Genomic DNA, 15,659 nt, shown 5'->3' on the forward strand with positions numbered 1-15,659 from the left:
AGATCTTCATGAGGAAGGTCATGCTTCCAAGTCTCTATGGAATCAATGAGGAAGCAAGTAACAAACTGCTGACAGTGGGAAAAGGCCGAGTTAGCTAAGGTATGTGTTGGCTTCTCCCAGTTGCCTTCTTCTTCTTCATGCCCAGAAATAGCTTCTAGGAGAGCACACTCCATAATTTTTCAAGGTACTCAAGTGAGGGTGACTCATCTGTAATTTCCCAAATCCCTTTTTTTTTCTGCTTTTGTAGATGGGTGTAATATTTGCCCTTTTCCAGTCAGCTGTGACTTCCCCCAGACTCCACGACCTGTCAAAGATGTTGCAGTGTGCCTCTGCAATGATGCTGGCAAGCCCTCCCAGCAGCTTTGGATGCATTCTGTCAAGTCTCATTGACTTGTGTATGTCCCATTTGTACAGCTGGTCTCAGACACTCCTGAGCTCCTTTGCTCTCCTTGGAAACCTTTCTAACAGTTTCCTGTGAAGCTTAAATAGGAGCAATTTCATGTATGGCCATCTGCATATATTGTACAGAAATGTGAGACCACCAATAGAAACATGATGGAACAGACCTGCCAACTTTGATGCACGTAAAAACTGGTGCAACGCCCAGGGATAGGCCAAGTGGTAAGGCAGGCTGAGAAATTAACCAGAAGAGCTGTGGTAATCCTCAGCCAAAACAAAGAAACCATAAACCAACTAGCCAGAAGAAGAAGAAGAAATAAAAAAGCAGTGTTAAAACACATCGACTGGACACTCTGGCATCCTCACCTACCGCAACAGGGTTCCTTAATGTTATGCGGTCATTGCCTTGTTCAAAAGCCAAAGAGAATTGTAATAAAGCACTTTTTCACAAAGTTCATGCTTACAAATGCTCACATTTTACAACACAACAGATGTGACAGTCAGCTGGAGGGCCTGAGGGCAAGACTGGAGCAACACTCAATGCAGAGACAACACAATCATCTTGGAGGCCACAACCAACTTGGATGCCTGGCAGAAGGAAAAACCAAACAACCACACAATCAAAGAGAAAACAATGGGAAACAGGGGTATATGCTGGGGTCTGCCCAGGTGCTGCAGAAGTGAATTCTTCAGTCATGGTAGATTATTTTTACAGGAGCACTGCTGCCTAATGTGCATGTAGGTATCTGATAAAATGAGAGCACTATTAAATACCTGATCAGCACAAAGACATCTTTCAGCGGGGTTCTGTTTTATGACAGACACAGGGGTGTAATTGCTCAGATACCGTCAACATGATAAAAAGGAGGAAACCTGAATGGACAAGTAGAAATGGCATTTTAGTGGTGCTACTTCCAGGTATGCTGTAAGCCTTGCAGAGTAAATTCCAGTCTCTGTGTGAACATATAGCAAAGTACATAGATTAACAGCCACTACTGTCTACATTGATCTTCAATTCCATATTGTGTTCCATGGGAATAAGAAGGGCTGCTCCAGTGTCCTTGTTTTCCCATGGCTATATGCAGAATTACTCCTGTCCTGCTAGGTTTGAAAGTGGCTGACTTTCTAGAACATCTAGTATATTCACCAAGGATAATTCATGCGATGCCTAAAACTAAAAGACTTGTAAAAATGCATGCTGAGCAGGAGGAAACTTCAGGAATGAGTTGGAATCAGTGCCTAGTTCTCAGCAGTAAAGCATTATCACACCAGGTCTATGAGAGCTCCTATCAGGCTCAGTGCAGGTGCAGAATATGCATTGCAGAATGCACTGTGGAAGGTAAGCACTTCTTGTTAAAACAATTCAACATACAGAAAATGTTACAAAAGCCTAACTAGGAATGTGATTATGCTCACATTTTGCTCTTTTTTCTTTTTCTTTAAACAGGCAGAGGCATATAATAATGTATTTCATTTTCCCTCTTTATTCAAATAAAACCTTCACCTTTTCTCAAATAGATATTTCAGATTTTTATTATCATTAATTATGTGTATTACAATAGCAGCCAGAAGCCTCCAAATTAGTGCCCAATGCACAGGTCCCTGTTGTACAAACAGATGCTAAAAACCACTCCCAGCTCCAAGCTGATGCCAAATGAAATCATGAGGATAAAGAAGTCCCTTTGGGATCCTTGTCTAAGGAGTCAGGCAGAGACCCAGGGAACATGCAGCATGCTAATGGCTGTGATACTGTTTTTTCACTTTGGAATAGACTCTGGAGGAAGAAAAAGAACTGGGTCTGTTGGTGCATCATGTTTCCCATATGGGACTCATTTCTTCATGCTTGCTGATGATCCTAGTTTCAGTCCTTGCTCAGTAGGAACCTGAAATTCTGCAAGTGAAAAATGTGTCCTCATTGAGGACACATAATAAATTCTCATTACCTCCCTTCAAACCAGGATTTTGAGCCTGCTCTCTGGTGGCATTTACAAACCAAGGGAAGAAAGAAGCTGCAGAAAAAGACAGACCTGGGTAATTTACCCAGAGATGAGGGCAAGAATTCAGTCCTGCCTGCCCTGTAAATGGGGCTGGTTGCATGTTTTCCAGCAGGACTGATGTCTTGCAGAATGCTTTCCAGAAAAAAGCAACTGAAAAAATTAAGATGAAGCGGGAAAATATTTATACCACCTTTCCTGAAGGTGATGGTGGTTCTGCTTCCTTGTCCCTATTGTACCGGTGCCAAGGGGATACAGAACTATTCCAGAAGACACTAGAAAGAGGTTGTAAAAGATCCAGCAGGAAAGACAAAAGAATCCCACAGACAAAAGAGCCTCAGTCACACACCTTCAGAGAGGCAGAGGTAGCTTTGGCCATCACTGAATGGGACACTCTACCTGTCTGTCTGAGTCTAGGCTAGGGTGATCTAGTTTTTTGAAGGCCACAGAGAGGTGGAAGTGAGACTGGCTGCTCATTTGCCCTTTTTGCCAGTCACTCAAGAGAGAGTCTTGCACATTTGTACTGAACTTTACATCCCAGATATATAAACAATGCAGAAGTATTCTCCTGAGAGGTGAAGGTGGCTAAGGTCATCGTTTTGTTTTATGCATGAGAAGCTCTTTGTGACACAGTGATCACCTCATCAGCTTTGTAGGTACTCTTTCCCCACAGAGCAGTACTACTGCAAACAGCAGCTATGCAGTGAACCCCTCAACTTTAAAACCTTCCCGGGAAGAAGCCCTCCCAAGCAGAGACCTTTTCCAACAGGGAAGCCAAAGATACACTAGGTAAGAGACCCCTTTGCTGTCTGGCAGGAAACAGAGCACTTGCCCTCCTGAGGGCTCCAGCTGCAGATAGATGCCTGCAGCACTTACACCCGCAGGAGAATGTCAGAAAATTATCCCTTGTCAGGAAATCATTAAAAATGTTTCTTTTTCTTTTGGGAGTTCCTTGAGACTCTACTCCCTTCATCTTTCTCTCCACAGTGGCTGCTGGAGAAGGCTGCAGGATACTGGACATGAACCAAAGCCAGCCGAGTAGCCAAGATTCTCTTCTAAATACAACTACTATTATTCTTAAATGCCAAACCTTTGGTCCCATTGCTCATCAGCTGTCAGTTCGACAGAAGCTACACTCTGAACTTCAGCTCACACAGGCCAAGTTCTGGAAATAGCTTCATGCTACCTAAGTAAATCTTTGCCTATTAATGAAAATAGCAAAGGGAATGACAAAATTGTTTGGGCAGGTAAAAGAACAGGTGTTTGACCCTGACCGAATTCTCCATCTTTGTAACTCCTGGAAACATCCACAGCTGGTTGTCACAGACCCTTTTTCCTTTATCTCTTTCTGCTAGCAGCTCTTTGTCTTAAATTATAGTGATGTTATTCCTGCAGCCATGTACCAGGCACACATCACTCTCATCTCCAGAGGTTTGAACTCCTCTGGAGAGGTGCAACAAGGCAGAGGTGAAACAGGGTCACTATAAATGCTCTTTGCTCAAAATTAGTCTGATATGCTTTTAAGGCTTATCAGCTGTATTTTGCATGTTATCATCCTCTTGTGGCAGCACTACACACACTTATTTATACCCACAAGTCAATAAGGGGCAGCCCAGGACTTTGACTCTGGTGCTGATTTGGGACTGGAGTGTCTGCTTCCTTGGGGAAAGATGGAAAGGGATGATGCCACCTGCCACATCACCACAGGGAGGCAAAGGCTGCAGCAGCACCATGGCTTCCTTCTACCTCCAAGACCCAGCAAAATGGGTACAGCTTACTTGCAAAAAAGAAACCCTGAGGCACAGCTCAGGGGCCCCATGAGTCCGGTCCTTGGCCACACTGTCCCCTCTCCAGGAGCATCCTGCCCACCTGGCCAGCAGTGCTCTCCTCCTCACAGAGTCCCCAGGTCGATGGATCTCAGCTCCCTTCTGCCACTTGCCAGGGAGAGGTGGCAGGGAATGGGGGGCAGGCAGGAAGCCCATCTCCCTGTAGGGGAGAGGAGAAAGCCCTGCTGCTGCTTCTGCAGCTGGGGCAGCGTGCCTGGCTTCACGCCCATCCTCATCGGCCTCCACCCAGAGCACCACCACCACCACCAACATGTGTGCCATGAGGGTCCTTCCAGCTGTAAAATTTCCCAGGAGACACCAGGGGCAGCAACAGTCTCCCAGTGTGTTGTGACACCCAGGATTTTGGCAGCACGGCAGCAGCCCCACACCCGTCGGGGGCTGTGTGCCGGTGCCCTGGCCCGCAGCAAGGACACCGTGTCCCCTCAGTTCAACACCTTCTCCGAGAAGTGTCCCAGCTTCCCCTCCTCCTGCACAGGCTGGGAGGCTTGTCCACCGCAGGAGGGGCCCCACTCCTGGGCCAGGGCTCCACCAGGCCACCGTGGCCCCCCGCTCCCCGGGGCCGGGCAGGCGCCCTGCAGCTCCGCACACTTCTCCTTGTAGTGCTGGGCATTGCCGGCGAAGGTCTCGCAGCGGCTGAGGTTCTCCTCCTGCACGGGGCTGCCCACGTTCTCCTCGCTCAGCCCTGAGGAAGCCGCTGTCCCCTCCTGAGAGTTCTGGCTAAGGTAGACAACAATGATGTCGCCCTTGAAATTCATTACTTGTCCACTTGAAATAAAGGTGGAGTTACTGTTTCCAGTCACATTTCCTGAGGAAGGACAGGAGACAAAAGAAGACACACATGATTAATATCTTCCCCTCACAAGGTGGATGCTTAGTGTAGTGAACTTAATCTGCTGTGGTGGCTTTGTTCTTGTTCCATTATTTTTTCCCCCGTGACATGAGGATGCTCCTATAATCAATGCCTTCCACTGGACCTTTTCATTATTTCCATTTTCATCTCCTCAGGACAAAGTCTGTCATATGCAAGGAGCATGTCTGGAAGGGTTGGAAACATTTTCCCTCTGAGCTGTGATCTGGGAAGCCAGAGAGAAGGTGATGATCTTGTGTCCCCCGTGCTGTCTGATGCACAAAGCTGTGTCCAATCTGCCTCTGCCTGCATTTGTGAGGAAATGCTAATTATTTCTGATTATGAGATTTATTTTTTTCCTAGAGTCCCAGAAATCACACTGTTAACCAAAGAGGCAATAAACCCCCAATCGATCCTACCATTTGGGTTAGGTAGCAGGCTTACTGAATAAATACTGAAAGACTTAACATCAGATCACACAGTCACATAGTGTCCAAAAGCCACAGAGCTTATACAATTATGTTATATAGTCCAGATCCTCCAGGTATGTACACTCTGGCACCCATCTAGCCTCTGCACGGATTTAGCTGGATATAGACTGATGCCATTGAAGAGACAGACTCTATATTATAGCAACTTAACAGAGTTATGGTTTCAGTCAGTCTGCCTGAGGTTAGAGATTTTTCACTACAAATGCAATCTTTCTGCTATTCAAGGACTGGGCTGCTGACCTAAGTGACAGCAGGACCAGGTTCTGGGAATTAATAAACTTTCCTCAGAGCAGAAAGAAAGTAACTGAGAACAAACTTCCAACATCAAACTAACAAGCTTGCTGAAGTTTGAAAATGAAATAAACTGAAGAAACCAACAAAAATTTCCTAGCCTGTCAACACCCTTTCTAAGAAATGTTTTTCCTGCTGTGCTTCACTTCATCATTACTTGCACCCGAGACATTCCCATTTTCCTTGCAGATAAACACAGCCCAGCCCAGAGAAATGCTGTTTTTCCAGTGGCCACAGGTGCTGTTTGTACACCAGCACTGGGCACTGGTCTCCAGCTGTGTGGAGTCAGGATGTGTGCCTGCTCAGAGTTGAGTCTGGGCAGCACTCAAGTGTCTCTCCAATAGGCTCCCCCTAAGCAATCTTATTTATTTCACCTAAACCACTGCATGGCTAGCTCTTTGCTTTCTCCCCACGTGCTGTTGATTAACATGAGATGTCCATAAGAGTTTTCTCTGCAGGAGTTTTTCCCTGCTGGGAAAAATTGTGTTTTCCCTGTGTTTGATTCAGTGTGGCTGTTTGCCATGAATAAAAGTCTTGGGCATAATGGCAGTACAAAAATAACTGTTTGTCTTGAAACAGATTCCCTGTCACTTGCAAAAGGTGCTGTGAATAAAGTTACCAGTGCTCAGCACAAGATCAAAAATTTAGAAATACATGTGACAGTGGGAGGGGAAAAAAAAAGGCAGATAAACACATTTTTAATGTTTAGCTAAATGTGGCTGGCAAACATGCTGAAACAAAAGGATATTTAAGGCCTGAAAACACAGAAAATGGACACAAGAGCTTCCTACACTGTGCAAGAGAAGTGCTTCCAACCTGAAAATTATAAAGGACACATTCAGAATGAAGGCATTGTTCTCTGCAGTGTTTCAGCCTTTTGATCTCTTCAGACTATTTGATATTAATAACAAAGACAGATTAATTTTTGCGGTAATTGTCCACTAAGAACTGGAACAAGGCAGGCAAATAATTTTCTCTGAGACATTTAATGGCCTCTCGATGGTGAGAACTGTTTGTCACTGCCAAACCAGGCTGGTTTGGGATCTGGAAGTGAAAGGCTTTGCAAAACCAGTCCCAGTTATGAGTCAGCTAAGTTTTCCTGCACTCGTGTTACGCTGTAGCCCTGCACAAGATTTGAGGTGGGCCTGAACTGATCCTTCATGTTCTGACTGCCTCCAGGCTTGTGAGAAGAACTTGTGAGCGGCTTTGAAGGACTGCTTGAAGTCTTACCTCCATCTCCTGTGGTGAGTCTTGGAAGGGGCACCTGTCCAGAGGTCCACTTTGGTCCTCTAGGATTGTTTCACAGGAGGCACAGAGTTTACCAGTTCTGTTGTCACTTTGAGTGTTAGTGAACTAAGACCAAAACTTCATGGAATTTACCATGATCTTTTTCTTCCCATTTTTCACCCACCCTTTTTTGTACCATTCTGTTTTAGGATAACTGTGTGCAAAGCCTGGTGGCTCCAGTTGCTTTGAAAAGCTTTACAGAAACTTATTTTACATGCACACTTAGTCCATCTGGGCATTTCACAATGCCTAGCAAAATGACAGATGCTGATCACCCACACGTGCAGCCCTGGCATGCCTGGGCTGCTTCAGTGCAGAACCTGTGGCTAAGCCCTGTCTCGGTCCTCATGCAACCAGGCCCTGCCAGGAGAGCATGGCCATTCTGTGGGCAGAAAAATTACTCTGCCAACAAGCCAGGTTACCCACAGATAACTAACCCACGCTCTGATACTGCCCACAGCTCTGTCAGTATCTTCCTGTAATCATGCAAAAAGCTGGCAAATTAGGAACCCGGTATCTGTGCTCAGGTTTCACCAGATGGCACTATAGCATGTACATATCCAAAGGCACAGACACAATTAAAATCCCATATAAAGAGTTGTGCTGCAGATCTAAGATGGCACTTGCTAGCACAGCGCTTATATCCAAGCTCTCCCATTTGCCCTCTTGTTCCTTAATATTTCTCTTCTCTTTGCATCATATTTAGAAAGAAAAGCAGTACCAAATATAACTTGTCTTTCAGTTGCACCTCAAGAATCCAACAATAACAAAAAAGATAATCTGTGTTCTCTTTACTCCTGCTGCATTTTGTATAGACCAGAGAGTGAAACTGCGTCAAGATTTCAGGAAACTGAAGCCCAGAAAGTCTCTGCTCTTCAGAAGATGAATGCTACACACTTTCAGATTCCCATATGGAATGCATGTTGAGAGAGGAAGGGCCTTCAAGTGTGTTGTTTTGGGGCTTTGGCAGACTGACAAGAATGTCTCTGTAAGAAATTTTAAGGCACGACATGGTTTTAAGGAAGGCCAACAGCTTACAACTGCTGTGGGTATTACAGTAATACTTGGATGTCCCACTCAACACTAAGGTCTCATTATGCTTGGCAGTGCACTGATATAAATAAAAATAGACCATCCAACTTTATGAGATTATAATCTAAAATGACTAATAACATATGACAGGCAGATTGCAGACTTTTGTGCTGAAAAAATGTCCGGGGAAGGAAGGTTGCATTCAGAGAAGACGTGTAACTTCCCTTCTGCTGGTTTTGCTTCAGTGCTTTTCTTCCCTTTCATTTGACAATTTTACTATATTAACTCAATTAATAAATTGGCAGACAATTAGTAAAGTAATCAGTGTTTCAGAGTTGTTTAGGGAACAAAGCATATGTATATGGAGAAACAGTGTCTGTATGAAACCATTTTATGTGAACACTTATATCCCAGCAAATAAAAACAAGAGAAGAGCCATAAGCAGAAAATTGTAGATAATCTCTTAGATCCAGTCACAGCCACCAGCTTACAGCTCCAGCTGGAGTTTCACTGATCACTGTATAAATGTAACTGGACTTAAATCTAATGGCAAAAATATGTGTGCACACTGGTGAATGAAAAGCATCTGCCTGAGCACTATGCATCCTTCCTTAGCTCAACTGCTAGGTCCCTACATTGTGTTCTGCTAACAGAACTGCCTGGCCTCTGCAGTGACAGCCAGAAGGTGGGTTCTGCATTGCTGGTTAGATCAGGGTGGGACAATGGTCCCCTGCTGGGCTCATTCTTCTTGCAGAATTCAATACAAACCAAACAGCCTTACAGTTTCAGAATTTTTTTCGTACTAGCTTCAGGGCAATTTAGTGAAAAAGAATAATTTTCTTCTGCTAAATCAGATTCTCCGAATACTACTGAGCTAGCAAAGAGGACAATCCTATACAGCTGTGTATGGGTGAAGCCTAATGGGCTTACCAGATGCTGGAGGGAGGTCTGAAGTGCTGCAGTTTATCCCTGAAGTGCTGCTCTGTGTCCCTGAAGTGCTTCTGTTTGTGTTCTGGTACTTCACATTGGTACTATCTGAAGGTGCATCTTCCATACCAAGATTGTTTGCTAGAGTGCTCTGACCAGCAGAGAAAAAATTCAAACCGCAGGTGCACTGGGCACAGGAACCACTTTCTGGGGAGGTGGAGATGCTGTCAGCCGCAGCACAACAGGGTTTGTAACACTTTTGGGGAGATTCTCTGTACAAAATGCCACACCTCACACAGATCTTCTCTGAGTCACAGTTTGTTGCAAAATGATCTGTGTCTTTGTTGCCTGTTTCCTTCGGGCAACTGTGGGCATGTTGGCAAGATTTCTGTAGAAGCTGGTCTGTGGCAATGTGTGTGCCATCTGTGTTGGAGGGAGGGTGAAAGCCTGGAGAGACTGATACGTCCTCTGTGCTCCCAATACCTGAAAAGTACTGGTTCAAGCTGTCATTCTCCCCTGCCTCCATTGGTTCTGAAAATGATGACACAGTTTTACTTGCAGTCTGACTTAGTAAAGATAAATAATCAGTGTTATTGAGGTCCTTATCCATGTACTCGTCTTCCGTGGGAACTGGTGGGAACTGGTAATCATCAGTCTCGGTTACTACGGAAAACTCTCCTGCCTCACAAGGCTCTGTGCTGGGGCCCTCATTCCTGCAAGGAGTGTGACCAGAGGTGCAGCATGATTTTCCAGGGACAGGAGAGCCCGAGGGGACCAGGAGACATGTGCCTTCAGCAGTCTGGGGGACAGGAGCATTTGTGATGTTCACAGTAACAAGTGCATCTCTGGGGAGGTCCTGAAAGAAATTAAAAGTAAAAATGTCTTTAACAAATAGATCTATATGGAATTATTTTTTAGACAAAGAAGGAAAAGGCAGATCCTTCCTCTGTGTGTAGCTGCTGAGGTTGAGCAGTGCTGCTATATTTGAGTCTTGATGTGCAATTCTACTCTGCTGTGAAACCATGACTGGTGATGCTGGGCTCAGCAGGTGCTGAGAATGGAATCTGGTGGCCTGGGGAGCAATAACATTCCATCTTGTGAAACAACTATTTCTAGCTTTTTCTTCGAGGCCACTCAAGAAAAGTTAATAAACTTAGAAGAGTTGCTGGATTCTGCTGTTCCTTATGGACAATTAGTAAGACCCACTGCTTATTAGGTTTTGGAAACACTTCCATGTGTCTGAAGGGCTATTGGTCTGTGAAGGCCTTACTGGAGGCTGAATTTTTAATGTCAGCAATGACTGAAGAAAGAACCTGGGTTGATTCAGAAGTTCTGAGACGAGCGAGAAGAAAAGACAAGCAAGGTTGTATAAACCTGAAAGGTTAGGACAAAAAAATGCAAAGGCCCATGACATCCTGTTGTCACAGTAAATGACAAAGTAAAGCTACATTTTGGTAGCAGCTCCAAGAAAAAAGGTTGGGAAATACTTCAGGGGTTTTCTTCAGTTTGTACAAGTTGTGCTTTAAGGGTGTTTGGGAACTGATACCTTTAATTTCTAGCATCTGTTCAGATCTTCCAGGATAGAAAAGAGTGTAAGTGCTGCCAGCCACTAATTGCTGTTGATTCACTCCTCTGTCCCAGAGGACCTGAGCAGCTGCCAAGACAGGAGGTTGCATGAAGACTTATTAGACAAAAGAGGAACTGCCTGCTTAGAAAGGTGGGTTTTTTTCTATGTTTGGTTTTTCTTTTAAGCTATGAAATTGGAGTCTTTCAACAGCTAAGCTCATCACAGCTCCTAGAAGGGGTGGAGGGACATCTGGGACACCTCAGTCCACATCCACAGTGTTAAGCAGGCTGTGCACATGAACTTGAAGCAGTGCTACCATCTGTTTCAAGCATGGAGCTGGTGTTCTTCCAGAGCAAAAGCTCTTATTTTTTTCATATTGGAATGCACAAGTAGGATTTCTTCCTCCCTAGAATTAAGAAGTCAAACAGTTTCTTTAGCTGATGGCTCTGTGTTTAATCCCTTGCATGCCTGGCATTTTTGGCATGACCCAAATCCAAGTTTCTTCCCTGTGAGTACTCTGGTATGTGACAAGGGGCAAACTCAGCTGAAGGATTTAGAAAGGCTCTCTCCCAGGCAGTCTCAGGTGTTCAGTGACCAGTGGGTTCATGATTAACCTTCTCACCATAAATATTAAATAATCACAAGACCTTTATCTCTGTTAAAAGTGGCTAAAACCAGAGAGCAGGTTCAGAAGCTATTTGTGAATGGTGATTTCACATGCCTCACATTTACAGAAAACCAGACTGAAAAAGCCAAAGTCGTGAGCAATTTTTGAGGAACTCAAAATTGGTTTTCTAGCCAAAGATCACCATGGAGTCTGCTTCAGAAGGGGTGTCAGGAATGCCAGGAGGAAAACAAAAAACAAAGAGAAAATGCTACCATCTTTGACTTTACCTTTGTTCCTTTTATTTGGCTGCACACTTCATTAGCCCAGTTCTGTAGATCTGCTGTAGGGAAAACAAAAGAGTAGCTGTAACATATAGCAGGCACTTAAGTTAACCACAGACCTAAACACCCACAACCCACAATATCATATTAAATAAAACCAGCAAGCCTGTTTTTACTGCCTGCTCAAGTGTCCCAGCATCGGTCTAGCTGAGGATTCATTGTAACTGGAACAGGGATATATTTCTCTGGAACAAATGTTTCCAAACTCCCAAAATAGACCATGGTTAAACTGTGTTCCACATCAAATGGGGTTTCTTTCCTGGTCATATGTCACACCAAGCTATGACTGGCCCAACAACGACCTGCTCACAGCAGAAATGCTCTATTTCAAGAGAAGTCACATGGATGGCCCAAAGGCCCTTCCCAGACAGGAGTGAGAAGCCTGGAGAGAAGAGGGTAAACCACTGAAACCACAGGATGGCAGCCTCAAATATAGCATACTCTACTTAATCAGAGTATGCTTAATGGGGAAATTAATTCCAATTTCTTTGGAGTATCTCCCAAAGAAAACCTTTCAGTCCAACATGCTTTAGAGCAACAACTGAAGCAATGAGCAATTCTTGGTTCCTGTTTATAAATTCAGGAGATTTTGAAGGGCTCAAGCCCCATGCACATTTGAAGTTTACGATGGTTTTGCATGGCTGAAGAGAGATGAGCTGTGCAGCCAGTTCCCAGCAATGACTCTGTTGCTCTGATGTTGATTTACCACCAGTACCCACAACAAGCAGTAAGGGCTTCTTCCTGAGCCTGCAATTCTCCCAGGCCGGGTGAGCAGGATTCCCCATGCAAAGGCAATGAGGGGCAAATGCTGCTCTGTCACTGCAGAGCAGCAGGGCAATAAAAAAGCCAAAGAAATTGCATTCCCCCCTAACCTGCTGTGCATCGCAAGTATTTGGTTTGCAAGAGAGTCACCATTTCCTCCAACCCATGCCAGAAATTCCAGATTTAGCACAACCCATGTTTAGTGTGGCAGAGGCAGTCTATTTCTAAAACATGGGCTGAAATATACTTTACAAGAAGTGAGTTCTGTCTTCCTTTCCACTGCTCCCAAAGCTTTTCATAAATTGCTAGCACTTGGAAAAGGAAATGATGGAAAAAGTTTTCCATGTTTAGGGGAAAAAAATTAAGAACCGACAGAACAATACCTCTGTATGTCCTTCACTAAAGACACCCGGGGCTTAACATAGAGTGGAGGAATATGAAGGTATTTCTATTCTATAAATAATAAACCCAGTATCCCACCATTATCCAGTATGCCTTTGGCTAGAATTTTTTCTATTTTTCTACTTTAACTATTCATACTATCGCCTTCTAGTATTTCTTCAATACCTCATCAGAACTTCAGTCTTCAGCTAAAAACATCATCTCCATCATGTTCTCAAATACACATCAGTCTTGAAATCCATATTTTAACCTGTCCAGATGCAGGATTTTGGGTGGGAGGGAAAGTAAGGTGAAGAAGACAGGACTTCTGTCTGTCTCTGCTTCCCTTCAGCCAAGGGGTTAGCTGTTCCAGGTGCTGCAGAGCAGCCAGGCTGCTATGAAAGCCCCCAGAACCAGCCCTCCTCCTTTCAACCACACTCATGTCTGCCCTGAGGATGGTCACTCCATGGGTCAAGTGTAATGCACTGTAAATTACTGCCTGCCTAGAGGAAAGGAATTTTTGGCCTGGCTTTGTGCTAGATAAAGCATATGTATATGGACAGACATAGGGATGGCACAGAACTTCCAGTGTAATTCCTGAGCTTCTTAATCTGTTGGTTACCCATGAAATCAGAGCACACAGAGAGCCACAGTTGTCACACCCATGAATACCATTAGTTATGATGTACCTGTCAGCTTTTTCCCCTTCTTCTTGTAGTATACGATGAAGACGACAATGCCAATTAGTGTCACAAAAAACAAGACGACAATCAAGACGTACAAGATCCTGTTTGTTCCTGCAGGGTGTAAAAGAGATAGCGCCATCAACACAGCCTGCACTCAGCAGAGAGAGAATCCTTGCTCATTTTACCTGCTCTTCTACAGGAGAGGGTTGTTTTTCCTTTCTATTTGATCTTTAGTTTCTATAATAAGAACAGTAACTCTAGCACTCATGCAGTTCTGTGACAAGCAGCCACACTGATGGTACCTGGTACCAAGACATTTCCATAAAAACCAGAATCTTGGTGTTACAGAGCAATGTTGTCTGGTCAGGCTTCTCTCAATGTTCCCTTGCAAGCTGCCAGCAGGCCACTGGGGTAAGCTTGATCTCACTCAGGGGACAGAGGACACACATTTCATGGAGATACAGGTGGAGAAATTTGTCCTTTATCTCAAGTTATGATGGATCACTGCGTGTCAGGCAAGCAACCTCCTTGGCACCATATCCACACTGAAGAAGGAAATGGACAGTGGGCAAGAAGGGATACCTGAGAGGGATCAGGCTGAGACTGTATCCATTGCTATAATCAAGCAAGGAGAGGAGCTGCTAGTCTTTATACATGTAATGTGTGTATGGAAAGCACATAAAAATGAACAAGCTGTAAATGTGATGGAGTCATGGGTATAACATGGCTCTAACAGCAATGCTGCCACGCAGTTTTAGTGGGAGGTGTCAAACTCAGCTTAATAGTGGACACAGGGCCTAGATTCACCAAGCCTGAAACAATTTTTAAAGATGGGATTTTCCATCCAAGAACACTGTCTTGGTCTACAGCTGCTTTCCCTAGAGTCACCCACAATGAGAATGGATTTAAGTCAGCCCAAACCTCTAATAATCACTTCCCTCCTCCTCCCTGCTACTTTTCAATCAACAACCCCTATGAGGACACAAACCATCTTCTGATGGCTCAGGCATCTTCCGTTGTTTACAAACTGCATCAGACTTGTCAGTCCCAGGCACAATTTCTTCCATTCCTAGAGCTGTACAGCTAAAAAAGAAAGACAAAGAGGCTAGGTTCTCCCAAGGAAGCTTTTTGTGCCTCCTACACTTATGCAGAGCAGTACTTTCTGTTGTAAAACACGACATTTCTCCACCCCTAAGAATCTCAGATACTTTATTTTTGGCTCAGCAGTCCTGTTGTCACTGCTCTCTCTTGTTCTCCTCTAAGGAGAATTCAAGCTTCAGCCTGACAATGCCTTCATCACTGCACAGCCGATGCTGATGCTCCATGTGCTCTACAGGCAGTCTGGACCACCCCACTGAGAAATGCTTTTGCCCAAGCTTCTCCCTGCTTTCTGGCTGGTGTGCTCCATTTACAATACCCAAGGACTTACTTGGTCCAGGATTTACACTCGTCAGTGGATGAAGAGACCTTTGAGAAGTAGCCTCGGGGACATGGTATGCACATTGTGTCCCTGTCTTCTTGCACTGTGTGTAGGAAGGAAAAATGTCATAGATGAGTTTCTGTGGGCTCCTTCCAAGTGAGAGGAAGGTGACTACAGCTTCCCATCCTCCCGCTCCACTCTCCTCCCTCAATCCTCCTAAAAGCTTTCATAAAGAGTGGCGTCTTAGGTTGTATTAGGGCAGCAATCACAGCCTCATGTAAGCCCCAGAAAGTCTCACCTGAGCACTTCTCTACGTGATCAAAATGAGAAATGATCAGGAGCCATTTGTTTTATTTATTGAAAAATAATACACAGCTGTTACATCCTTCCCCTTCTATTTATTCCCTCATGATGATGCTGTGCCACAGACAGTGACACTGACTGGTATTGTCACTCTATGAAGCCACAGTAAACAAAATGCTGCATCAGGATTTGTTAGGCTGGAGAAAAAACAGCAACTCTCCTCCAGACACATGAAGCATTTCTTCCTCCATTTCTCTATTATTTGCTGCTTTTCTGGGGTTCCTTATGCCTGGTGCAGCTGTTCCTAGTGTTCACTCTGAACTTACCTCTCTGTTTTCCACCCACAAAACATCTGCATCTGGTTTTAGATTTAAATTAAATGTCTGTAATAGACCTTTGCACTACTAGCCATGCAAAACAGAATACATGAGCTACCTGAAAAGTGCTAATCAGTTTCAACTTGTTTGTAACATTAAA

At 44.4% G+C, this 15,659-nt stretch overlaps 1 protein-coding gene across 3 annotated transcripts in view; it reads right to left on the reverse strand.

The window, feature by feature from the left end:
• Positions 1-1,916: 1,916 nt before the first annotated feature.
• TNFRSF11A (TNF receptor superfamily member 11a) overlaps positions 1,917-15,659 on the reverse strand; it is a 28,067-nt gene continuing 14,324 nt past the window's right edge. Inside the window, exons 5-10 of one of the 3 annotated variants that reach the window (XM_054517314.1) lie at positions 14,889-14,982; positions 14,448-14,542; positions 13,463-13,570; positions 11,577-11,626; positions 9,119-9,971; positions 1,917-5,045 (exon numbers count right to left, since the gene is read on the reverse strand). In XM_054517314.1, the coding sequence (XP_054373289.1) occupies positions 4,663-5,045; positions 9,119-9,971; positions 11,577-11,626; positions 13,463-13,570; positions 14,448-14,542; positions 14,889-14,982 (1,583 nt within the window). In that variant the 3' untranslated portion in view covers positions 1,917-4,662. Of the gene's footprint in view, positions 5,046-9,118; positions 9,972-11,576; positions 11,630-13,462; positions 13,571-14,447; positions 14,543-14,888; positions 14,983-15,659 lie in introns of all 3 variants that reach the window. The other 2 variants (XM_036379131.2, XM_036379132.2) reach the window with 2 other exon arrangements.

The sequence above is a fragment of the Molothrus ater genome, chromosome 1, assembly GCF_012460135.2.
Source record: "Molothrus ater isolate BHLD 08-10-18 breed brown headed cowbird chromosome 1, BPBGC_Mater_1.1, whole genome shotgun sequence".
Taxonomy (NCBI): domain Eukaryota; kingdom Metazoa; phylum Chordata; class Aves; order Passeriformes; family Icteridae; genus Molothrus; species Molothrus ater.